Source organism: Polypterus senegalus, chromosome 10 (genome assembly GCF_016835505.1).
Source record: "Polypterus senegalus isolate Bchr_013 chromosome 10, ASM1683550v1, whole genome shotgun sequence".
In the NCBI taxonomy this organism is placed as follows: Eukaryota; Metazoa; Chordata; class Cladistia; order Polypteriformes; family Polypteridae; genus Polypterus; species Polypterus senegalus.
Window position 1 is genome coordinate 73,633,308 of NC_053163.1, and position 27,410 is coordinate 73,660,717.

The 27,410-nt window shown below is 37.9% G+C and overlaps 1 protein-coding gene across 2 annotated transcripts in view; it reads right to left on the reverse strand.

Moving 5' to 3' along the window:
• Positions 1-674: 674 nt before the first annotated feature.
• The window catches only part of p2ry10 (P2Y receptor family member 10), a 55,035-nt gene continuing 28,299 nt past the window's right edge, over positions 675-27,410 (reverse strand). Inside the window, exons 1-2 of one of the 2 annotated variants that reach the window (XM_039765971.1) lie at positions 22,799-22,873; positions 675-2,090 (exon numbers count right to left, since the gene is read on the reverse strand). In XM_039765971.1, the coding sequence (XP_039621905.1) occupies positions 1,067-2,038 (972 nt within the window). In that variant the 5' untranslated portion in view covers positions 2,039-2,090; positions 22,799-22,873 and the 3' untranslated portion in view covers positions 675-1,066. Of the gene's footprint in view, positions 2,091-22,798; positions 22,874-27,410 lie in introns of those variants that run through there. The other variant, XM_039765970.1, reaches the window with a different exon arrangement.

Sequence of the window (27,410 nt, forward strand, 5' to 3'; positions counted from 1 at the left end):
AGAATGAAGAATATACTTTTTTTCTGAACATTTTAATGCTCTGTCCCACGTACAAAACAATTCTGTACATAGATCTAAATCTACTCTTGAAAATCAGTAGTCTGTGCAAGTCACATGTAAACCACCAAGTGACAGTTAACGGTTTAGAAGGTAATGTTTTGTAAAATAAGAGAGAGAGAAAAATATGTAGAAATAACTGTGTGAATTTTTACAAAAATGAAAAATGAAATTTACATAATTTTAGAGCTCTGTTTCCTTTGTGGCAATAACACTTATAATTAACTTATCTCATCTACTTGTGGTTAACTTTTTATTTATTTAATCTAATTACTATAAATGAAGTGGTTGATAAAGCATAAAACAGCAATTGTGAAATTGTTTTGGGTACAAGCAGATACGTTTAACCCTTTGTTTTCCAACTCTTTATGTAGTCCTTCTCATTCTCATTTAACTTTACCAACTTTATTTCTTCAAAGGATGATGAGGCAACAAACTTGTAAAATATTGTAGCAATACAATATTTTAAAAAATGACATTCTAGTATTAACTAAGAATTATGCTGAGGCGTTTAGTATTTACAATGTATAGTGCTTAAGAGTAAGCAGAAACTGAATAAGAATATATATTGATCTAGCATGTGGCTGTCTATAAAAGTAAACTAAAGTTGCAAAGTATCACATCAGGTTTCTGCAGCATTTGTCTTAGGTGGTTTACAACCACTTAATATAATGAATCAGCTGCCTATAAACACAAAATGTAAAAAGAAAAAAACAAAATAAATTAAAAACGCAGAAAACTGTACAAATAAAACTTTTACTAAAAAAAGAGTATAGGTAATAGTACTGCAGGTACACTATGACATGATAAGGTCTACTGAATCATGTTTTGTTAGTTTCTTCAAATGATTACTGCCCTTTTAACTTAACCAGAGCTTTTTCTCATTTCTCATTTGTTTTTTGTGAAATATTGGAGTGTAAATCCTCATTTGATATCTTGATGCATGCAGTTACTTAACCTTACTCAATGTTGTCTTCATTGTTAATAGATTGAAGTTTCTTTTTTTGCTTTATTCCCTTATTGAGGAACCACTCTCCCGACTCATTAGCCGACTTCGGATCACAATGCTGCCACGGTGAGAGAGCTCCCGGAACTCAGTAGTCAAAAAGTAGTATATAAATGGGTTCAGACAGCAGCTGAGACTGGCTAGGCACAAGGAGATAGGGTGAAAAGTGAGGATGACTTTTCGAAATGTACAGTTGCTGATAATGTCCTGGTTCACCATCATGTAGAACAAGAAGTTTAAATGATAAGGGACAAAGCAGAATAAGAACACCAAAGTGCACATTTGGACCATACGGAGTGCTTTGCGCCGGTCACTGGCCCGAAGCATAGTACCGTCTTGCTGCAGAGAATTGATAATCCGGTACGTGCACATGCTGATTACTGATAGAGGAATTAGGAAACCCAGCAGCTCACCAAAAGATATCATGATCACAGACTGGTGCATTTTAATCTTCCGCGTAGGTAAGTCTCTGAAGCAATTGCTGACATTCGCTGAAGATGTATTTCTCATTAGAATGAAGGGAGAGCAGCTCAGTCCCACCACGACCCAAAGGATAACACTTATTGAGACGTCATAGCGGCGTTTCCAGTTTTTGGCTTTGAAAGGGTCGATGAGGAAAACACAACGTTGAATGCTGATACAAACCAGAAAGGCAATGCTGGCGTACATGTTCAAGTATTTGAGATAGAAGCACATCAAGCACATAGCTTTACCAAACGGCCAGATTTCATTTACATAATAGAAAATGCGGAGTGGGAGGGAAAAGACATGCGCTAAGTCGGCAAGGGCCAGGTTTATCATGAAAATAACAGCCCTGGTCTTCTTGTTAATAAACTTGCATAAGATCCAAAGTGCCAAGCTGTTACCTAGAAGGCCAGGAATGAAAATGATCAAGTAGAAGATGAAGTATAGGGTTTCTGTTCGAAAAGATGGAATCTTTTCCCCAGAACAATTGAATGTAGAATTGTTGTCCATGTTGACTTTGTTTCTTCATTGATTGAATAACGTTTTTCAAGCATTCAATCACCTAAAAAAAATCACATATACTAACATTAATATAGCTTAATGGTGGCACATCTTAATATTAGTTGAATCCATTTTCAAGATATTAGTAGAAGATTCATCAAGCTCTGCAATCACTTTGATGTGCTCAATGATATTTCTGTGCAACCCCTTCCACTATTTTACTTTTTTACCTTCTTACCTTTTATGTTTTGGCATACTGACATGATAATCCTATTAAAAATAATAAGAACCACCAATGCAACCAGATAATAATACACTGAAAATCATTTACCAAAAAAAAAAATCATAACAATTTCAAATAATTTTTATCCGTCTATAAAGAAAATAGATATTGTCACACATGCGCGTCAGAAGACTTCCTCACAGGTATGGTATGTAAGGTATGTAATTGCCCACCAGAAAGAGAGGGGGCTCTATCACTAACACTGTCATCTACTTCTCTTCCCACATGGTCAAGAAACCACCCAGTGAAGGCAACTGACTCCGCCCCTTGCAGTTCAGCCTCCATAGAAATCTGAGCCCCCTGGAAAGAGATGTCAGTCATTTCTGACAAGAGAAACCCTCAGATAAAGCTCTGCTACCATAGTGACCTTACTACTGCTGAACCAGCCTGAAAATCTTATCTTGATTTTGATTCCTTTAATAGGAGTATGTGTCAAAAAGCATTTGATTTTCTTTGTTTTGTTTTGAACTATAAACCAGACAATTTGGTTGACATCCCAAATCTTTCCAGTTTGTACAGCAGTTTTACCTGCATCTGGCCATGGTGTGTAGAAATATGTTGTTTCCTATCTCAACATTGCAGTAGTTTGAAGAATATAGAGTGGCTATACAATACAATTTACTGCTAAAAATGTGCCTCAGTTAAAATTGCATTGGCATTGTTATTTTATATTCATTTCAGTCAATACATTTTGTAGAAAATATCTAAATTGTGATACTGTCGAAACATTAATTTTCTGAGCCCACTTCCTCTAGTATGTAGATAGGCTATGACCAGAAGGGTGGATGTCACGGAAGCAGCAGTCTGAGCAGCAGTTCATATATTATCTCCACTGGATCTCACTATCGGCAATCAAGAAATGAAGAAATATGTACAAAGATGCAGATTTGTCTGTTTAACTTTAGAGTTAGAGTTAGGTTTGGATGAGGGAGAGCAAGTTCAGGTGGCTTGCCTGGGAAGAGCGTCACCAGACAATGCACTTCAGTATTGTAGCTCAACCTGGTAAGCGCTGACCTCTTAGCTTTTGGATGATGGCATATCTGAATGTACGAGTAGGATGGGCTCCAGGATCTTCTCTGAACACCACGCTGACAGCTACAGAGCGAGTCAAATCCTTGAAAGAAGAACTGCATTAATGGTCCACTGATTTGTACAAATTTGGAACTTACCACATCTTCCCAGAAAGCAACACTTATACATTAAAAAAGAACAGTGATTTGGCATAACTAGATGTCTGGTGCTGTGTTATTCTGCATAATTAACAGCAAACAGCGAGTAGGGAATCCCCTTTCAATTTCAGAAGACTTTCCACTTTTACTGGAAATTGCATGATTAAAATGCTGGGTATTTAATTCTAAAGTGTAAGTTGATTTTTAATTAAAAAATACTGTAAAATTAAATAATATTTGAATAAATAGCCTGGATAGGAAACAATAACATAAGTAGCTTAATCAAAAGCAGACAAATGTTTTGTCATTAGCAACATGTTACATGGTATAAAGGGAGATCCAATGTTTTCTGGAAAATCTCTTACTGCAGTTAATAAGAGTAACAAAGATTACAGTTAACCATAAATGTTCAATAAATGTTAAATGAAACCTTGATCTCTATAGTAAGTCTATAAAAGTTTTACTGTTTCTTTGAACATTATAATAAAGTTAAAGATAAATAGATAGATATAGATAGATAGAGATAGATAAAGATAGATAGAGAGAGAGATAGAGAGATAGTGCCCTTCCCTAAGTGTTCTTCATAGTCCAGAATATTTACAAGGGCAGAATAACAAAATATATAAAGTAATATGCAGTAAGGCTAGGCAAAATTGGAGACACACATTTCAGCAAACTATTAATATGTTATACCATCAAAATTTATCCGACACAATCCACACATTCAGAAACTAACCATCAGAGTATTTGCATGGTTTGTGGAAAGAACACTTTACGTCAATATATACTGTGGAGCCGACCCAGACACAGACAGGCGGACATGTTGTTTTTCAACCACCACACGTTTATTTACAACTATTTACAATAATATTAAATGGTCACTCAGACCCAGTTCATGCACAATACCCCAAACACACAGTCCTGGCCACAAATGCCTCTTCTTCGGGCCATCTCCACATCTCTCTCGTGCCTTGTCCTGCTTCCACCCGACTCCAGCCTTGAATGAAGGGAGACGGCCCCTTTTATACACTCCCCGGATGAGCTCCAGGTGCTTCTGACACACCCCCGTTGGCCACACCTACGTGTGGCGGAAGTGGCGGCTGCTCTCGCGGCAGCTCCCCGGGTGTCCTCTTAATTCTTCCCCCCAGCACTTCCTGGTGTGGCGGAAGTGCTGAGGTAACAGGTCCCCAAGGCATTGGGGCGCCTCCTGGCGGTGACCACAGGCCCCTACAGGGTGGGGCTTCTATGCCCTCAACCCGTGGCCCCCAGAGCAACCAGGAAGGTGGCCCCCACGTGATCCAGGGTGGGCGCAGACCCACATCCGGTCCCTCATGGCGTCCCGGCTGGGTCATTGCCCCTGGCATCCCTGACAATACATACGACAGTTATTGTAGTATTTATGGTAGGTATAGTGGTTTTCTTGCTAGCAACCCGTAAACACAACAGTACATTTTTTCTGGTTGTTATGGGCCTGGAACATTGCTAGACATCGTAATTCTAAAGAACTGTTTTATAAAATAACACAGTTGTAGTGTTTTGGAAGTGAAAAACCACACATTAATTCTACATGTTTTTGTTGTGAGATGTGTGCTCAAGCATAACAGTTAGATAGATAATTTAGATTTATTAATTCCAAGGGGAAATTCTCAGTTATGAGTTACTAACATCATTATTTAATGTTTTAACTATTTAAAGAATAAGGTGAATGCACAGCTTTTTAAGAAATACAAATTCATTAATTTTTTAAATGTACAGTACTTGTAAAGCTGACTGTGTTTTAAGATCTCTTCAGGTATAATAAATGCGTGTGGCAAAAAGTTCAAAAGCACTTGGGGAACTTGATGTGGTCACTGGAAGAAAAGCCTCTCCTTGGCTCAGAAATGTGTAATAAGCCACATAAAATCTAGAACTGAATTAAGAAACTGCTCACAGATTTACTTCTCAACATTAACCCTTTAGTTGTTAAAGCTGTTGCTGTTCCTTTAATGCAACAACAGACAGTTTTCATGTACGGTTAATATGGCATCTCTTAGTAACACCGAATGGATCAATAATTACTAGACTATCAACATCAACATCACTCAGCTTTCCATAATATTATAACAACAGTTTTTTTTAAATTTCAGTATAATTCATTGGAGGTGTTTCTGAGTTATTAATCCAGAGGTAACACCACACAGTTTTGTGTGAAGTTCCAGTCTATAAAGTACAGCAATGAATTTATGGTTCAAGAAAAGCACTGGCAATAAGTGGAATTCCTCATGTAAATGTGGACTCTCTACAGTATGGACAGAAAAGCACTCAAAGGTTCCTTTATTTGTCACCCTGTCTTATTTACATTATTGACAACTCATTACAGTCTCATATATACAGGTACCCCTGTTTAAAGCAGAAAGCCAACTAAAAAATGCATTGTGTCTATGTGCAGTTTACAGGAAAAGGGACCCACATCAAAGATGTATCTGCTTTTAACCATAGTTAGGTAGGTATCAGAAAGCTCCACACGAGTGTGTCACGAAGAGCAGCCCAGTTGATATTTACACCCTAACTCAGTGTAATGTGTGAATACGTTCCATCCAAAATGAATGGCGGTAATAAGACTTAGCAAGATGTTGTTAATGAGTAACTGGCAGCCTGCAGTCAGTCAGCTAGAGGCTGAGGGAAACATGATGTTGAAAGAGGCATATCGAAACCCACAACTCATTGTATTTTTTCTGCATGGGTTGAAACATCTATGATGTCAACTGAGTTGCTCTTCTTTTGTTAAAACACAAAGAAGTGAGTTATAGTGGGCTTATGTGCAATAAAATTGAGTACTGGTTTGGGAAAAAAAATCTCACGTAGTTTACTAAGTTCCGGTTCACACCAAAGAGTGGATTCATATGTGATGAAAACTACAGAGTAGTGGTCACAGTTATCTAATGTGGAGCGTGTTTTCAAGGCACACATTAGGTCTTGCTAGACGATATTTAAACGTCACTGATAATCAGATGTATCTCTTCTTAGTAATAGTGTGTCTACTGTAAATGGCATTTTTCAGTGTCAAAATGTTGTATTTAACAAGACAACAAAAATCTTGGAATGGATTGTGACCATAGGGTCAGCTTAATGGAGTGATTTCAGATGACAGCCACTCAGCTCATCCCCCATTTTAACTTCTACCTTCTGGTAAGCAGTACTGGAGAATTATCATTTGCTCAGCCTGCTTCTGGGACAGCATCTTCCCCAGCCATTAGGTCACTGAACTTTCAGTAACCTGATCTTACAAGCCAGTATTGTGTGCTGTACTCACCTGCTAATTTATGTGTAATTGTACTGTACCTTACACAAGTACTGTCATCTACTTTCTTTCTTTTCCCTGCTGTTTAACAATCTACAGTATATGTGTGTACAGTTCGGTTTTGCACTTACTGTAATAATAGTAATACATTTTATTTATATAGTGCCTTTCCCACACTTAAGGCACTTGTTACTCTTATTTATTGCATTATCCATCTTCTGCTACTCGTATTTATTTACTGTATTTACTGTTGTTTTATTGCCTAGAAATGCTTTCCTGACCCCCAAAAACAGCACACCAATTTCACTATACTCTTGCAGTGCATGTGCCAATAATAAACTCATATTTAATCTTTTATATTATTACAATTCAACATATTGGGAGTGAATGGTGACCTACCCAAGGCCTACTTGTATGTTGACTTCAGAGCCACTGGGACAGGTTCCAGACTCTCACTACCCTGAACTGAACCGTAACAATCTGGTGTCATTCTGTATATGGGATACATGATGAGATGTAATGAAGTCTTCAAAATAAGGATCCACTTTGAGTTAATTCACAAAAACTATTGAATTAATCAGATTCGACAGAGGCCAGGATTCACTTACTTCATATCTGACCTCATGCATTGACAAATTTAGGCTGTTTCGGGGCAGATGGAGAACCAAGTGGCTACTGAGTAAGTATAATAAATAAAGTGATCACTTGGTTTAAAAGAGAAGCCATTTAAAGTCTCTTTTCAGAAAACCTTTTTCAACAAAAAAGTGTCACAGCAAGAGTAAACATCCTTTTGATGAAGATAAAGAAGAAATGATTCAAGGCTGTAAAACCACAGAAGATATTCACACTGAGCCCATACTTTAAGTTTAACATTTATTAAGCGCAATATTTAAATAAAAAACAGTTAAATCCCAATAAAGAGACACATATCATTTCCATAGGAAATGTAAAGTTGAGTGAAAAACTTTTAACTGAAGAACCACTACTGATTTTCTTTAATTTGTTAAAATGTATATATTGTGCAGACTTGGCCAAGTGTCTACCTGCAACATGGAAAATTATTCTTCCAATAATAATATAATATTTTCAATCCCACTAAGAACAATCCAATACTGCAGAGGGGCAAAGCAATGCAAGAGACCAGCACTGAGTCGGGTGTGCTGAGTTCATCACTCGCACACACATTGACACTCACATACGCTGTAACCAAGCCTGCACCTCTATGTCATGTAAGAAAAGATAAGATGTAAGAAAATCCCTACAGACTGGGGTGAACACGGAGACTTTCTTCAGAGCACAGGACACTAAATCAGACAGAATCCACTGAGCCAACATGTCATCTTTTTGTGACGCTTCAGCTTCCCCACAGCCTGGACATTGATAATTATAAATGAAATATACAGGACAGGCGTGGTGAACTACAGGCCTAGAGTGCCACAGTGACAATGATGATGGTGCAAAGTGTTTAGTGCATTTATTACAAACAATCAAAACATGGTGTGCAAAAAGTGCAGTGCAATTTTAAATTCTTCATCAATATATAAATCCATAAAAACAGTGCATGTGAAGATTAAAGCAAATATGAAAAATACAATGAGTAAAACCCAGTCAGAATTAGGTCCCCTCTCTTCACTATTCTCAGTCTCCAATGCATCTCTCTCACTTTTGTCTTCCCCTGCTTATCCTTCAAGTCTATCCAGCAGGGCTGAGATGCCATCAAACAGGTCAGCCTTCTTTGGCTCTCATCCCAGCCACCTCTGAGCCTGCCCTCTAGCATCCTGGGGGTTCGTCAGTGCCTCGTAGATGCTCTCTATCCCAGTCCTTCCATCTAGCTGGCAGTTGGCATCCCGGAAGGGTAATGGCCATGGCCGCTCACCATATATATATGTGTTTTATATATACAGGTCAAATTTCAACATGAAAAAGTTATGAAGTTTGTACTAAAAACATTTATGATGTATTATTACATACTTTAATAATGACCTGAGTAGGTACCAGTTTTTTGTCTCTTGTCTTATAGCATTTCAAATGATCCTCTGTTGAAAAGTTTAGTATGCTACATCCTGCCTATAAACTGTGTTGAAATGGTAAATTCCTATATGTTGCTGATACCTCTAAAAATAAAATTAGAAAATATGAGCAATTTTGGTTTTTTATACTTATTTTGTTGTATTTCAGTCTGAGTTCCACTGACATTTTCAAATCTATTCTTGCTATACCCGCATGAAACATTTTAACTAGCCAAAAGCATAAATCATTCATCCATTTTGCAAATTGCATATCCCATTTAAGCCCGTGGAGGCCAGAGTGTGTTCCAGTACCATGAGGTGCAGGACAGGAACCTCCCTTTGATGGGACACACACTCACATTCAGTGCTAAATATGATAAATGTCAAGCCACCAATTCATCCAACTTATGCGTTTAGGGCCTAAAGTGAGGTGCACCAACACAGGGAGAACATGCAAAGGTTCAGACAGGGCCAATTCAAACATATGACTCTGCAACAGTTAAGCAGCAGCATTAAATACCCCCAAGGAAGTGATTTTTCTTAAAATAATTCTACTCATTTACAATTGATTATTGAAAAATATTGTTGTATTGAATATACTTGTACTAAATACTATAAAAATAGCTATCTGTATGCTGATACACACCACTTTATCTATAAAAGTTCATACAGATGTTGAGTAGAGATTTAATTCTTTCAGTTTTCAGTACAGGCTTACCAACTGCTCTGGTTCTCTTTTGCTTAAAGTCTTAATAGGCAGTCAGTTTTGATTTGATAATCATTAGCCAGGCATATTTAAATTATGTAATTCAATAATAAGATCTGACAAGAATGACAGTTCCAAGGCTTTAGAATCCACAGATGATTATTGCTAAAATAATGTAATCGGTAACATATTTGAAAATGTATAGGGTGTGTTGCTACAATGAAGAAAACAGTTATATATAATATATGCAGTAGAACACAGCTTTTTAAGCTATGGGATGCTGCCTTCTGGGTCACACATTACCGTTGTATGTAGTGGGAAGGGGGTGTATATGATGTGTGAAGTGTCTCGCAATGGGTTGCTGCATTTTCTTTAAGCAATAGACATTGCTCTGCTATGACTGTCAGCAATGATTTTCCAAGGAGGTCCAACCACCATGCCCTTGGCCAATATGACTGTTGGCAGCGTTTCTCTAAGGGGGACTTCCCCCTAATCTGGCAGTCATCACGGACTAGGTCTAGGAAGATTGAGTCATGATAAAAAAGTTTAAGAAACATAGCAGTAGAATATTACTGCCTGTAGCAGACACAACATTGCACTTCAAAAGCTCTTTGAAATCAGACTGAGCCTCCATAAAACAAAGAAGTCCTCCCCTGGAAGTGCTCTCTGGTGGCACCCAACAACTGCAACTGGGGTACACTTTTCTTCAATGTTGGCCTCCCATCCATGACAGTGAGCAGCAGATGTCCTGGAAAGCATGCCCGTGCATCCATATTGTTGCTCCATTATGATGGCTTCTCAACCAGTTTAGGAAACACCATCTATTCCAGCCTGGATGCCAGTCCATCTATGTCTTCCATCACACAGTTGAGGACTTATTATTTGAAACTTTACTGTTTGCATGTATTTGATTTGTATTGTAAAAATATGGGGAAACTGCTGCCCAATGGAGTTGACATTTTGCAAACAGTATGTGTCCATCAAAGGAAGTGAGACTGTTCTCAAGTAAGCTACCTCTCTGAAGAAACACTCTGTTTTGCAATTACATTCATTTGAGGCCATTATAAAGAAGTTAGAACATAAAAAATGATTGCTGTCTGTATATTGTAAAATTAATTTAGCATGTAAGCACTAATATATTTATTCTTTTTCCTATCATGTCTTCCTGGATGCTTTTTTAAGTGCCCCATAAAAATCATAGGGTGGATTCATGAGTTCTTACATTTACTATTTTTATCACTTCTTAAAATATTTTAAAGCACAGAAAGTTGTAAAATTCATATTTCTGCATTTGTAGAGCCATCCTTTCTTAGGTTTTGTTAAAAGTTAAAACAACTTATGATGATTGAGCAATTATTTCTGTGAAGCTGGGACATTCCTCCAGCATCTGCACTGGTGTGTCTGGGTATTCTGGTTAATTTGCTATTTGTGTTCACTACCCAAATCGGTACTAATGAATCTAAGATGTTTAACAGCCATTCCCGGTATTAAGTTGTGGATTTGCCTGCGAATATTTAGCAGCAGTGTGTCTATGAACTTAATTTAAACTTAAGCTTTACACCTTGCTTTCTTATTGATATGTGTACAAAGGCTTGTTCAGATTCAGAGGGTTGTTCCTTTCTTACTGCATCAATAAACAACTCGTCTTTCTCTTTATCTGAGACATCACACACGGCATGCACAGGTTTACCTTTCCCAGTCCTGCAAACTTTAACAAAGTGGTTCAATTTACCACATTTTTTACAGTGTCTTCCTTTAGTGGACATTGACTTTTTCCACCGTGTGCTTTGCTTCTGCAGTAGCTGCACTTATGAATATGCTTGTATGCGTCACTCGCTTCATATTCTTTTGCTGCCTTCTCAATTGTGTAATGTGTTTTTGTTCAGCGCTCTTTGGAGCTCTTGCTTGTTGTCTGCGTACTGCGTTCAGAGTCAGTTCATGTGAGCTGCTCGGAGTACATGCATCAAAGGTTCTCAGCTGTGCTTGTGCTATCTCGTGCGATCTTACGATGGCCACGGCTTTATTTAATGTTGGCTAAGATTCGACACTTAATTTTCTCTCGCACTTTCGCTGAGTTTGTGCCAAACACTGGTCTATCCCTGACCATCTCATCTTCGTTTACATAAGCACAGTCCTTCACCAGCAATTTTAACTCCGTTACAAAGTGATCAAAAGTCTCGTTTATACCCTGCGTCTTCTCATTAAACTTGTATCTCGCGAATATCGTATTCATCTTAGACATGACAAACGCCTCAAAACGGTCATAATAAGTTTTCAGTACCTTGGCTTCCTCCTGGGTGAGAGTCCTTGTGTTAAAAATGTATTTTCCTTTTTCCCCAGTCCATAGGAGCAGGTAGCTACATTTCTCATTCTCATCTTTGCCTTTTAGCGGGACAGAAAATATCAGCTCCACGTGCTGTGGGAACTTTTTCCATTCTCCCGGCAGGTTAAGAGGATCCCAGTTAATTCGTGGTGAGGAAACTCCAAAAAAATCCATGACTGTCCTCTGTTCTGACACCATGTCTTGTTTTCACAAATTGTGAAAAATGAAATGATGGCGAGACTTTCTTTTAAAGTATGCAGGGGAACTTAATTTATTACAGCTCTTACATTCACGGCATCCATGCTCTAAATTAACTTCCATAATAGTAACCTTGAGGTCCCTTTTTCTGGTGCCTTAAACCATGCCTAATAATAATACATTTCAATGAAATATAAATATTACAGTGATCACCTCGATAGACATCTCAGCACCCAAATCGCTATTAGTGAATCTAAGATGTTTACCAGGCATTCCTGGTATTAACTTTTTAATTTGCCTGCGAATATTTAGAGACAGCATGTCTATGAACTTGTGGAATTGCCCGCAAGTATTTAGCGAGAGCGTCTCTATGAACTTGTGGATTAACCCATGAGTATTTAACGGCAGCATGTCTATTAACTTGTGGATTTTTCTGCGATTATTTGGCGGCAGCGTCATGAAGTTGTTTTCGTCTAGCTGCATCAGCAAATAGCTTGGATTGCTGCTGAAGGACGGTCTTATATGGACAGGCACTCAATTACGTAGGAGACGTGGGTATGGGGTACGCAATATAGGCAGGCAGCCAACTACGTGGGAGGCGTGGTAATGGGGACGCAAATCCGCCTCAACGGCGACCGAGCTGCAGGCTAGGGCCGTATATGTGTACGTAAGTAGGATTCAGTTATGACCGTTATGCGTAGAATTTCAAAATGAAACCTGCTTAACTTTTGTAAGTAAGCTGTAAGAAATGAGCCTGCCAAATTTCAGCCTTCTACCTACACGAAAAGTTGGAAAATTAGTGATGAGTCAGTCAGTCAGTGAGTCAGTCAATCAGTGAGGGCTTTGCCTTTTATTAGTATAGATTATTTAATCAGTCAGCCTGAAAAGTTACTTGTAACTTTACATGAACCTCAGCAGATATGACAGTACTGTAATTGTTTTAAGTGTTATCTAAACAATAAGAATCTGCCCAGAGTTATGTTATGAAACACATTCTATATGAGATAAAATTTGGCTAATTACCATTTTTATTAAAATCATACTTCAGTCAGTCTTGAAGAGCTTCCCACACTGCTGATCCCAGCATAGAATATCAGCCTTGTGGGTATTCCTGTAGTCCAAGTTGTTTCACACATCATGTGTGGATCCTCTGAACTGTAGCAGAGGAAGGATCAGGTGAAAAAGTGCTCGGCTGATCAAGAGATAACCAGAGCAAGAGCAGCACAAACATGACACAAAACAGGGAAATTCACATACAAAGACCCTTTGAAGGACAATAACAGACTATGAGATAGCAAATGAGTGTATTGGAATGCAGAAATTATGAGGTGCAGTAGATTCTGTGAGGCATGTTGCTCTAACAATGCAGAGAAAAAGATAGTCGCAACTGGGGTGGAGATATGATAAAGATGGACCAGGCTGCTCCATGCTCCTGAAGCAACACCAGGTCCATCCCCTTTAAATGTTTTGGTCAGAAGTGTGTCATGTAATCAGTCTCCATACTCCAATTCTCATGCCACCCTTCAATTGGCCTAACTGGGTTCTGCCAAGAGGAACACTGTCACCTGTCATGTGGGGGAATGAACTGCTCCCGGCATCCACATTTGACAGGCACAGCCTTTGCTCTTCTATCCCAGTTCAGGAATGAAGATTATCAGGCATTATGGCCAGATTAAGTTTCTATTCTTGCAGTCCTATGGCCTCCTGGCTGGGCAAGAAATCATTCTCCATCACAGCCAGGACACCTGTCCTTCCTCCATGGCACTTTCAATATGTAAGATATTTTAGCACCTAAATGTAGGCTGCAGACAATAGGAAATCTAGCAAGATGAAGGTAAGCTAGGAAATAAAAGTCATTTAGAAACCTACACGTAAACTAACTTCACCAATAAGCCATATTTTCTGTTGTCCTTCAGATACTGTAGATATTTATCTACTGCTTTTAGTGGACACCTGACCTCAAAATCCATTAAAACTACAAGTGATCAAAATACTGCGTAATCTAATTTTTGGATGAGGGATGTTTATGAGCATGAAAAACCTGCATGAAGGTAGCAGGGCTTACATAGATGTTGGTATTATTAATCAGTGGATTCATATGAATTACACTGACCACTAGTGGGAGAGGAGAAGAAGGTAAATGGAAAACAAAAATGTTTAAAAGCTGAAGTAAGAAGAAGTAGGTGAAGACATGTCATAGAAAAAGGCATTAGCTATTGAAATCTAAACAAGCCAAATCACAGACATTGAAACGTTTCCATGACTGAGTTTAACTAAAGGTGTTCAGAATTCAGTTTAAATAAGGCATGTGGCCTGAAATGGCCGTCAGATGTTATATCTTTTAGTTGCACTTCCATGCAACTAAAAGTTGGAGGTGAGGCCAAACAACAAAAGACATGAAGGAGGATGTGAAGATAGGGTGGGAAGACATGGTAGTAAACCTATTTGGGGAAAGTTACTGTTATTAGTAATGAGTGAAACAGACAAGTTTTGCATACATTTTCATGACACTGACACAAAATTTGTCTAGCATGCAATTTTGTGAATGTAAAATGTTAAACTCATTTACAAAGGCTTTTTTCATTTTTCAAGTTTTTTATACAGAAAACAAAGAATATTGTTGTGTCTGCAGCTGCATAATGTGGGTAATCCATAGCACATCAGTAAGAAAAATGATATTTTATGGCTCATTCAAATCACAGAGCAAAACATGTGTGTGTGTGTTTTTTTAATGTGATATGGTGCCTATTTTTCCATACCAAAATACACAAACATGCACATTACAACCTTGTGTTTCCTAGCTTTCCTATTTTTTCTGTTTCTAATCCTGTTTCTAGATTCCTGTAGATGAGGCTGAGGTTATCCATATTCCAGGAGCCTTGGAGAAATGTACCAAGTATTATTTCTGTCTCTCGTCATAATTGGCAAAGAAAACATTGTGCTACCTGAACAATCGCTACACATGTCTCATGGGTCAAATGGCTTCTACATTTAACAGGAAATGAGTCCTGTGATTTTTTTTATCTAGAGAACTTTATTTAAAGACTGAATGACAGGCCGATGTATGCAGATTTAAACACAAAAATGCTTCTTGACAGGGACTACTGGCCTTACTCTTTGCGACATTCACATTCAAAAATCTTTGCAATCACTAAGTTTTGTTGCCAATCCAGCTTCCCAAAAATCATTTTTCTCATCAATGACTGTCAAGATTTCAAACGTTTTGCTCTATGTAGAACCCATATTGGTTTTGTTGTATTTGCATTTTTGTTTTATCCTTATTATTATATTTGAACATTGTTTTGGTAATATTAATGCATACTCATTATGTTTTTTGCTCACATTCATCCATGTTTTGTGTTTTCAGATAGCTGTGGCCATGTTGTTTTTGGAGATGGCATCCAGTAGATTTCCCCTTTTTGTTGTCAATTTCCCCTTGGGATTAATAAAGTATCTATCTATCTATCTATCTATCTATCTATCTATCTATCTATCTATCTATCTATCTATCTATCTATCTATCTATCTATCTATCTATCTATCTATCTATCTATCTATCTATCTATGTGTGACATCATCACATTATTTAAGATTGACAGTGTATTATCACTGACATCCAAATTTATGGATAGGTAAATTAAATGAGTCAGGGTGTTAGCTCATTGATGGGATAGAGTTGAAGTGCAGTGAATACACTTGACTTGAGCATTCCTAGTTTTCATCCTCTTTCTCTGCACATTTAGCATTCGTTTGCTCAGAGGATGATGGGCTTGCTGTTTCCTGAGCAGCTCTTCTTTTCTCCACCCTAGCGGCCTGCTTCATCTCTTCTTTCATCTTTTCACATTAAATCTGATTAAGTCAGTGTTTGTGTTACAATTACTTAGTACGTGTTCCTTAATTTTTCATTTAAGCTGGCACTTAAATCTTCAATCTGCCTCAAGAATGATTTAAGATATGAAGAGGTACGGGAAGGGGCAGTGAAGGTGGTAGGGATGAGAACGGCGCCCGTATGCATGCGTCGCATGGCCGCTGCCAAGAGTGGATTGTACAATAAAATAAAATAAAAATAAAAAGAGGAATAATCTTGGAGGTCAATCATCACTCGGATAGTTGACGTCACGTAGTATATGTGTACCAAATTTCAGGTCAATAGAGCCTCAGGTGATTTCAAATCCTGGACAGACAGCCAGCTATGATAGCGTAATATATAAGAAGATTCGGGATTCTTTGACATGTTTATAACTTCTAATTTCTTAAATTCTATTTGGGCTTTGATATTTTCTTTATTTTGATCTCTGAGTAACGACCCCTACTTCTTTTTGATGTTTGTCTCTACTGGTCTGGCTAAATCCTGCCTTTGAGCTCCCCCATTTCCATATTAGGCATAACAGTTGCAACACACAAGTAGTTGAGAAGGAGTGGGCGGCCAGTTGGCCTAGGGTTCCAGGACTTTGACTCTTTCTGACTCTGTCTGCTATGATGGATCCTCAAAGGTTTATTTTCTCTAGGAGTGTTGCTAACTGGAGTTTTTGTTTTCCTCTCCTCCATTGTCATCTGGACATAGTTTAACAATAGGGCAGATAGAGCTGGGTTCCTTTTATGTTAATCCATTTCAAAGCACTTTCTCTTCCCATCTTTGTAACCATTCTGTGTCTTTATATGTACTTATTATGTAACTCATAATTTGTAAAGTTTCTATTTGTATCTACCTGTCACCATATTACAGCATTCTGTGCCTGCATTTAAGTGAAGAGTGCTACGCAAAAATAAACTAAAATATTATTTGACATTTATTATCAAGGTGGCATGCGGAGGACTTATCAAACATCACATACACTTTCAATAGTTAGACATTCAAATATAAAGTCCCTGTCATCTTGAAAGCAACACGATAAGTAATTCTTCTATATAAAAGCGGTCGGGATTGTCCTTCGGTCCTGTGAGTGCTACGCGTGTCACACACGCCGTGTCCATTTTGCAATGCACGATGGGATTTGTAGTTTCGTTTTTCCAGGTAAAAGATGATTTTCTACTCCAGACTGTGCGATATCTTCTTCTTCTTTCTTACTATATAAAAGCGGTCGGGATTGCCCTTCCGTCCCGTGAGTGGAAAGCGTAGCGGTACTCCGCTTATCACAGACTTACTACTTGCAGCTTGCGGTACAAAGCGACATGATGTGAGCAGAGTTCTGGTGCTCCCATCGTTCCCTTGCTTTTGTGCGCGATGCGCTGGAAAAATAGACAAAATGATGTCTCTGGAAATAATTAATGTTGATGGAGTACAAATGCCGCACCGCGTAGTAAATATCAGGGGGGTTCAAAAGGGTGACCTCAATATAGAAAAAAAGTTTAAATTTCATCACAAAAATAACAAACTACGAGTATTAAAGTAATACCGCTCAAATGCAATATAACCAAATTAATGAGTTTGTATAAAATATCAAATTGATCTACATATTAAATTGCCTTAAGAAGTGGTCACCTTAAAAGGAGGGTCAGCCGAGTTAATAATGAGGACCAGTAGCATCAACAGAAGATTAAATTCAAGAAGATGTCAAATGTAAGCAGTGCTCATATAAAACACTACAATCATATAATACGAGTTTCAATATGCAGTAAAAACAGGTCATTTTTATATTACTGCTTGAATGTAAGCAACAAAGATTAAGAGCAGCACTTTAGCTACGAAAATTAAATTATCAGTGAGGGAGCTTTGTGGATGGAATAATCAGTCAAACATTTTGTGGAACAACTGTGTTGAAAAGATATGCAGCAAAAGGTGACAAAAGGTTCAGTACGTTAGTATCCTGCATGTTTGAACTCTGTGATAAAACCTTGTTGTTAACATGACATTTCTGACCAAAGCTGAAATATTAGATTTAAAGTTCAAACCACTGTCATGAATAATATTGGAATTAACTGCAGGAACTGAGAGTCAGTCACACGTCTTGATCTGTTCTGAATGCAGCAAAAGAAACAAATCCAATGAACGAGTGCAGAGATAATAGGTTTGAAGACATCCACTGACATCACTCTCTTTTGAACTTACTTATGATTGATGTGTTTTCATGAGTGATCTTCATCGAAACCTGGTTTTGAGATCTCTAGTGACTTAGAACTGCAAACAAGTTTTGAAATAAACTAAGAAAGCACGAAGTCTTGACAATTACATTTTTTAAAGGTTTCATAGTTTGTAGACTAGCAGTTTCTAAGAGCTTGAAATATGCAAGTGCTTTCAAAAATGAATTTTAAGAACTGCTTAGTGCATTCGTTGTGTAGTTGTGTGTGGGTTTTACCCTGCATGGGCTCTGGTGCATAACCACAAATTGGAATAACTAGGTTAAGAAATGGTTGGGTACTTGGATGGGTGGATTACATGATGTTTCTTATCTAGCACACTCTTGCATATTTTAAAATAAGTGAAGCCGTGTGGGCCCTTCTAAACACTGATGAGCAAAAAAAAAAAAAAAAATACAAATGTGGCTAATTTATTTTTAAACATATGATTTAAATTTAAAAAATTCCGATGACTCCTGCCTTTATGAAAGCAATTGTTTCAAATAAGAAAACTGATACCTTATGTCTTTTATCTTTATATAATGTAAGTTTGCAAAAAAAAAAAATATTGTGAGTCACTTTCACTTCCTTAAATGTATTAATTTGAGGTGATACTCTCTGCCTACATTTTTTGTTATCATTTTCTTTTTTTAATTTACAAAGCTTAAAGTCTCAAAAAAATATTTTTAAATATCATCTAATAATATTCATACAGACCCCAAAATGTACATCAAACTTTCAGTTATATTTGCATTTACTTTTATGCGGTATGCCATGTATGCCTAGATTCATTTATACATCTCATCTCATTTGAATGGTCTCAGAATTCCAGCTACAGCAACTTGTGGATACTGGATATCACATACATTCATTCAGCAATGAAGAAGAATTTCTATTTAACTTTGCAATACATAATGTCATGTGGGTCATCCTCCAACTTCTTCCTGGGTATGTTGTTCCAGCCCTGGTCCGAGACGCTGTTGCTGCCGCTAACTAACTTGCCTTATTTTTATTCCACAGTTCAGAGAATCCACTCCTTCCAGTCTTGGGCCATAAAAGCACAACCACCTGGTAGGAGGCATTACTTCTCATCTAAGTGACCAGAGCAAAGGAGCTCCTCCATCACATTAGATGAAGACGTGATTAGAATTGATCCAGTCATGCTAATTTGTTGGCAACAGTTTTTGTTTCATTTTCACGTAATTTTTTCTTTAAACCTTTAAGTAAATGGGGACAACCAGAACGGTATTCCAGAACTGAAATTCTGTCGAGCCTGTCATTCCCTCGGATGACCACAATATTCTGGGAGTACCTCTATATTGTAAATAATAATATATATATATGTACAGTGCAAACTATAGTCATGCATGTACATCAGTGGATCATCCTCCAGACTCATCTGAGGTATGTACTACCACTCTAGGTCAAGAGGGTGGCTAGTACTAACCTTATCTTCTGTTCTTCCACTGTGCTGAGAAAATGCTTAGTTAGGCCATTTGATTCCACCCCTTCTGGAGCCCCAGCTATATACCCCACCGAGCCCAGAAGAAGGCATCACTCAATACAAGAGTGCACCACACGACAGAGCTCCTAGCCACAGTGACTAAAAGCAGACTTTGCAAACCAAGAGAGGTTCACTAGATGAAGAAAACCCTTTTTCTTGCACCCCAACATTTCTACTTGTTGACCTGCAATCCTTCCATCGACCACAAGATATATTCACCCTAATAAAAGGATAAGTTTCTATGTTTGTCAGTGTATCCGTCTGGTTGCTATGTCTCTGTCATTCCAACAGATGGTGCATCAGAAACATTAAACCTGCTTTTAGGAATCCCATACCAAATGGCATATAACAGACATATGCATAGCATGGTGCACTGCAGATGTTAATGCTGAGGTCGTCGCTGATTATTTAGATTTCAACCCGTCTCAGACTGGTAGCATAGATTGTATATATACACGTCTAATTCAGTGTTTACATTTTTACAACACAAATCATTAATTTTCATTTTGTTTTACTCATTTTTTATTATTGAAAAAATTAAAGAATATAGTTTAGAAACCTTAAGACTTTAGAAATAAACTACACCTCTTGGCTTTACAAATAAGGCCAGCAGTAAAGAATTTAAGCATTATTTTAGATACAGAGCTGTACTTCAAATCATGCATTAAGGATATCTTTAAGACTGCATGTTTTATTTAACAAATGTCACATGATTTAGATCTTTTATGTCACTGTAAGTTATGAGAAGTTAGTAAATGTTTTTGTCTTTAGCTGTGCAGATTATTGTGATCCACTCCTGTCAAGAATAACTGAAAAAAAGATAAGAGTCAGCTGCAATTAGACCACAGTGCAGCAGGAAGAATCTTAACAAAAGAGATAATCTGTGCCTATCTCACCAAAGTCTTAGCATCTTTACACTGGCTACCAGTGTCCCTTAGGATTGATCTTAAAATACTTTTAATTGGATATAAGGCTCTAAACAATTGAGCACCTTCTTATATTTTGGTCTGACTGTTCTCCTGCATTCCTAATCATAATCTCTAACTCTGACTTGATCGGTATTCCAAGAGGGAGGCATAAAAGTACTGGATAGGTGACATTTGGTTTTTATGCACCAAAAATCTAAAATGTTTTAGGCCCAGTGCAGTTGAAAACTGCAAGAAACCCATCTATTAATGTGGCTTTTTCTTAATATTGTAAAAAAAAAAAAAACTCACTAGTATTCTCTCACACTGAGGGAAGTGAATATTGGTCCTGTTTATAAAATTCAACTTTATTGAAATTTTAGTTTTATATTGTTAATCACCACTTTTGTGTGTTTTCTTTGTAACTTGATGGTGGCACTATACTTCACTGCCCTCTGGCCTAAGTATGCATATCCACAGCACCTTGTGATGTTTAGAAGATGAAGAAAACTCTAAAAAAGCGTTGTCCTGCTGGTGACACATTTAAGAACTATAGAATGACCAGAAGCTTTTGGCTTTGAAACTCCCACAGGTTTATTTTGTCCAGCATCCAGAAAGCTGAAGTTGCTATTTTCCTGTATTCTATGACCAGCTAACTACAACTATTGTAATTAAGGTAGACATTTTCATTTTCTGCTGTTTTATACAACCTGTTATAAATAGTTCTTCAGATTTTTACTTACTTTTGTGACTCTAATTAGCCATTATTATTATGGTGCTTAGAGCTGCTTGCATGTATGAAAATGCACTATAAATAAATGTTGTTGTTATTGCATATTTTGCATATGCTGCTTCAATAAATTCATAGATAAAAAAAGAATCACACCCAAGTGTTTTTTTATAATTCTACAGATTTTTTATCCATCTATCCATTATCCAACCCACTATATCCTAACACAGGGTCACTGAGGTCTGCTGGAGCCAATCCCAGCCAATACAGGGCACAAGGCAGGAACAAATCCCCAGGCAGGGCACCAGCCCACATGCACACCCACACACCAAGCACAATTTAGAATCGCCAATGCACCTAACCTGCATGTCTTTGGACTGTGGGAGGAAACCCACGCAGACACGGGGAGAACATGCAAACTTCACGCAGGGAGGACCCGGAAAGCGAACCCAGGTCTCCTAACCGTGAGGCAGCAGTGCTACCACTGCACCACCATGCCGCCCAGAAATTTTTATGTAAACATATTTTTTTATTATTTAAAAAAAATCAACTCTAATACCTTAAATATGTTTCTTTTTACTACAAGTAACATCTTATGAGTATAATGCATAGGAATAGTTGGTAAGCCACTAAAACGTAAATTCACAGCATTCTTTATACAATGCAAAAGCAGCACAGTAATTTATCCATCATTCAACAAGAAGGATTTAGCATGAAATATCTTTCATAATGATATTTTCCACTATGTTGCTTCATGTACTCTTTACATTGCTTATTGCTGACTCCTTTGAGAAATCCTACAATCCACCATTTTTAGAAATGACAAGAGAATTAGATTTGGCTTAAAGCAATGGACGTACATGAATGAGTCCACACACTCAGACGTGCTCACTCTGTGACTTTATGAAACCTGCTTAACCTGACATGTGCCGTGAAGTCCATCTTTAAAGATGTTATACTCTCTGAGGTAGTATCTTTCACCATACTAAAAAGACTGAAACGGCGGACATTCACCTACAGTAAAATAATAAAACTTGATCTGCATTACTTTTTTTTTTCCTGTGAAAAGTTCATCTCCTTGGCAAATAAATATATGCATTGCAATATTTCAGATGTTACAAGATGGAGCATGGGCTATTAGGAAAAGATCTCTCGTTAAAAAAAATTGCTGAAAGCAATACAGAAACATTAACAGGTCTGCAAACTAAGCATGAGGCTTTCAGTTGAGAAAATCTTTCATCCCACGAGATCATTCAGACCGTTAATGTGTGATAAGAACAACAACATAAATTAGATGCCATGGCCTGTCACTTTCATTTTCAAATCACAAGTTCTAAGGTGGTTGCATTTTAATATTGTTTTATTTTAAACTGCTAAATTGAATTTTCAAAGTCCAGCAACATTAACACAATGAGCCATCAGATTAGATTTTAAAAGCTTCACTAAATACTGTTTCACCACCGCTAAGGCAGCACACATGCCGCCACGCTTTCTTCTTAGCTGCTGCACATGCATTTTTTACTCTGACCCATCACATGAATGTCTTAACATGAAGAAAAAATAACCAAGATAATTTGTAAAGCAGACATGCTTTCCCGCCCTTACCTTCACCGCTGTCTAGATGAGCTCGCTTTACATGTAAGAATATTGCAAAATAATGAAGAACATGCACAGTTCAACAGGGGAAGTGAGTGTCTAAACCACAATGCTGGTGCCTTCTGACATAGCTGATGACATCAAATGCCTAGCAGCCGAAGAGAGCTCATAAACAAAAACAGGCAAGTGAGAAAAGCCCCCCTTCTTCTTGAGGCACCTGCTTTATTATTACATTTAAAATTAGCTAAAGTTTATGTCTTCATTAAATCTGAGGTGTACGTAGCATAAAGTTGTGTTTTTTAAATGCTAAGCTTTGTTCGTGGAGAGCTGTATTGAAATATAATGATAGAGAAATGGACACAGTGGGTTTATCACATATTCAGAACCCTTCACTTTCTGCACACCATATTGTTCTGTACATTTAATTTTAAATGGAATCACTTTGTCATTTTCCCATTGGGATTTGTGCAGTTTATCCATATATTCCTAGTTAATTCTCTCAAGATCCATTGGATTTAATGGTAAATATCTATAAGCTACCATATCCAGGTCTCTCCACACATATTCCATAGGGTTTAAATCTGGGCTTAGGCTGGGCTACTCAAGAATCATCAGAAATGTGTCCCAAAGTCACTCCACCATTGTCTTGGATGTATGCTTTGGGTCGTGAAAGGTGAAAGGTGAATTGTCACCCCAGTCTGAGGTCACTCTGGAGCAGGTTTTCTTCAAGGACCATTCTGTGTTTGCCAGCATTCATCCTTCCCTCAATTCTGAACAGTCTGCATGTCCCTGCCACTGAGAAGCCCCACCATAGCATGATGCTGCTACCATAATGCTTCACTGTAGAGATGGCTTTAGGCAAGTGGTGAGCAGTGCCTGGTCTTCACCATACATAGTGTTTGGAGTTTTGCCAAAATCGTTACATTTTTGTCTCTTCAGACCAGAAAATGCCATTTGGCTTCTATCTAGCAACTCTGCCATAAATTCCTGATTGATGGCATGCTGCTAAGATGGTCATGGTTCTGATAGATTCTACCATCTCAGCAAAGGATTTCTGAAGCTCTTTTAGAGTAACCACTGGTTTCTTGGTCACATCCCCGACCAAGACCTTTCTTGCATGGCTACTCAGCTTGGCTGGACATCCAACTCATTTTGGTGGTTCCAAACTTCTTCCATTTTGCAATTATTGATGCCACTGTGCTCCTGGGGTAAGTCAAAACTAAAGAAAGTATTTTATACCCTTTGCCTCACCATAGTTACATTGCATTGGTCTACAGAGACTTCCTTGGACTTCATAGCTTGGTTTTTGTCCCAACATGCAGTGTGGATAGTAGGACCTTATATACAAGACGTGGCTTCTGCAGCCATTCAGAGCTATATTGCATAATGTGAAAAGCTAACTATTGTAGCAGAGTCTGAAACAAATGCTAATCCATAGGGACAACTGTGAAGCACAGAAGAAATGCATTTATTTATTTAGCAGATGACTTTTGACAAGAGCTGGGAACATCTTGCCCTTCTTTGTGTCCCCTCACTTCTTAACAATGTCCAATCACTTCAGTTTTTTTTTCAAAAGTGGGTTCCAATCAAGTTCCTGACACCTCTCAAGGATCAATAAAGCAAACAGAATACACCTGACCACAATTTGGAAGGCTACAGTAAAGGATCTGTATACTTATATGAATGAGATTTCAGTGCAAATTTGAAAACTTTACAGGAAACATGTTTTCACTTTGTCATGATGGGTTATCAGGTGTAGATTGATGGACAACAATGGCAAATACATCCATTTAGTATTAAATCTGCAACACAATAAAGCATACAGAAAGTGAACGGGTTTGAATATGTCTCAATCTGCTGTTGACAGATAGATAGATAGATAGATAGATAGATAGATAGATAGATAGATAGATAGATAGATAGATAGATAGATAGATAGATAGATAGATAGATAGTAAATTTTTTCAAAATAATTAATATTGCTTTTATTTAAGGGAGGCTGATTAAAAAGTGAAAAATATCCATTGAAAGAACAAACATCTAACAACAGCACTAGGTCTGCCTGCCAAGTATAAAGTAGAAAAAATAAAGAAATATTTAGAAGACGGTGTCTTATTTGTTAGTTTAGCAAGCAGACAATGTACATATATATATATATATATATTATACATAACCAATTTCACTCCTACAGTTCTAAAAGACATTCACCATGAATGTCAGAATTACTGGATATCTGCACATTCACATTTCTACAAGAGTTTCAGTCCGGGTGTGTGATTTTCTTTTTAATATCCTAACAATATGTTCTAGATTAACTTGTTCTGTGTAATGTTACAGTATTGTAGGCTATGGGACTGATTCCTGCCTTGTGCCTGATGCCATAATGCAGCTCTAAACTGGATTAAACAGGTTTGAAAATGTAATGTTATGTAATTACAAAAATATCAAAGCAAGGTGCCCATCCTTGTAAAATCTGATTTATGCAAGACTTGGAAGTGATCAGTGTAAGCAGTCCTTTGCTTCTGAAAGTGCCACAGCTGTACCAACAACAGGTGGTTGAAAATCTCAAGTTTAAAATTCAAGTAGGAAGAGCTGGAAATTAGATAATAAGGACTAAGAACTGCATCAGTACCAATGGCAGGGTAGAAACATTCGAATATTGATTCATGTAGTTTGCTGGCATGAAACATTGCTGTACTTAGGTGCCCAACATGGCACAGTACAGGCCAGAAACATTGGCTTTTACCAGTACAACATGGCCAATTTACATTGACCAAGTTCTGCAGCTAGATACTGTGCTCTCCTTCTCCTCCTTCTGTTGGATTTGCTCCAAGTCTTTTATTGTTGATCAATTTTTAATTTGTTGGCATTTCTTAAGGGAGACATAGCCTACAAGAAGGCAAATTCAGCCTGTCTTTGAGTCTGAAACAAATGCTAATTAATAGGACCAACCATGAAGCCCAGAAGAAAGGCATTTATTTATTTAGCAGATGACTTTATGAAAGGTGTTTTATAAAAGGTAATTGTTATACACGCTATAACTCTATTAGGGTCTAATAAAATAGCACAAGCCCTCCACTGGATTTGACAAAGGCTTAAGACAGTTTTCATTTTGTTGAAATATCTGCAGTGGAAACAAACTGTAGACAGTTCTTTACTGTCAGATATTTTGTGTGCTGAAAACTGATGATTCTGCAGTGAATGAACAGATGAAAATGAGGTCAGCCTACTTTGAGGTGAACTCACATGCTACTCACATGTGGCACAGCGTGCTGTTCATAATGCATATCTATTTTAATATGATGCCATATATGAGAACAACTGCAGCTGATTGTGGCGCTCAGATTTTTTCACTAGTTTGACAAGAGGCATATTAGCTCCTCAGTGTCATAGTAAATGCCAAGTGTGACTAGTAAGGGGTGTTGCAGCACCACACACTCCAGACACAACCTCACAGACAACCTCACAGTCCCAGGTTCAAACTCAATAAAAAAATTTACGAAAGGCTTCTTTGTAATCACAAACATGGTTCTCTTGTCTGATTCTTTCTTTCTTTCTTTCTTTCTTTCTTTCTTTCTTTCTTTCTTTCTTTCTTTCTTTCTTTCTTTCTTTCTTTCTTCTCCACACTTCCCAGGCAAGATTTGTCCATCCTCCACACCCACCTCAAACTCACCTGGATGAGACCAAGCAGCTCAGACCCTTGAGTACTTCCAGTATTGAGTCATAGCACATTGGAAGAACTTCAGGGTCCAATGGAAGTTCCACAACGTAGGGATGACAAATCTCTACAGCACCCCCAGTGGCTCCCGTGGAACCCTACAAGGCTACCCTATGGGACTACATATCTCAGCATACCTTACATGTGTCTGCACAGGTAGCATTGTCCATGGAGGCTGCCACCAAGCATTTTGGGGTAGCATGTAGCCACACAAGGTTGTCTCCCCATGTCCTTCCATCCCACTGACCTCCCGGCTAGGTCTTAAGTCCATCTCTGCCATGAAGCCAATGTGCCTAACTGCATATCAATCTTCTGCCAATAGCAGGGAACATCTTGCCCTTCTTTGTGCACCCTCACTGTCATTGCTTCCTGGCCAGGTAAGGGAGCAGAACCCATCCTGACAGGGGTGTCAGCACATGCATGCATGCCATCAATTACACAAGACACAAAAATAGGCAGCATTTTAACTTCATGATGCCAATATGACTCAAATAAGTCATTATCTACACATACACCAGAAGCTACTTGGAAATTTGGAGGGGTATTTAATGGCTGTACATTAGCCATATACAGTACCCCCATGATGGTTGAAGAAGTGTCTGAGGCAATTTCTTCCCACAGCACTTGAAGCAGAGCAGAAAACAGTTTCAAAATATCGACCTCTGGCTTATGAGCCAAGCACGCTTCTGCTGCACTAATCTCTGTAGCCCTGGCGAGGATACTGTGACTTCTAGAGTGAGTGCATAGTCTAAAGTTTAGAGTTAAGGAACAGACTGTGACAAAAGACCCATCACTGCATTGCTTGATCTCAAAACAAACTATAGTTGAATATTACAATGAGACACCATCAGCCAAGTCGTGCATGTGCAGCGTTTGGTGACACCTATAAAGGTACTGAAATAA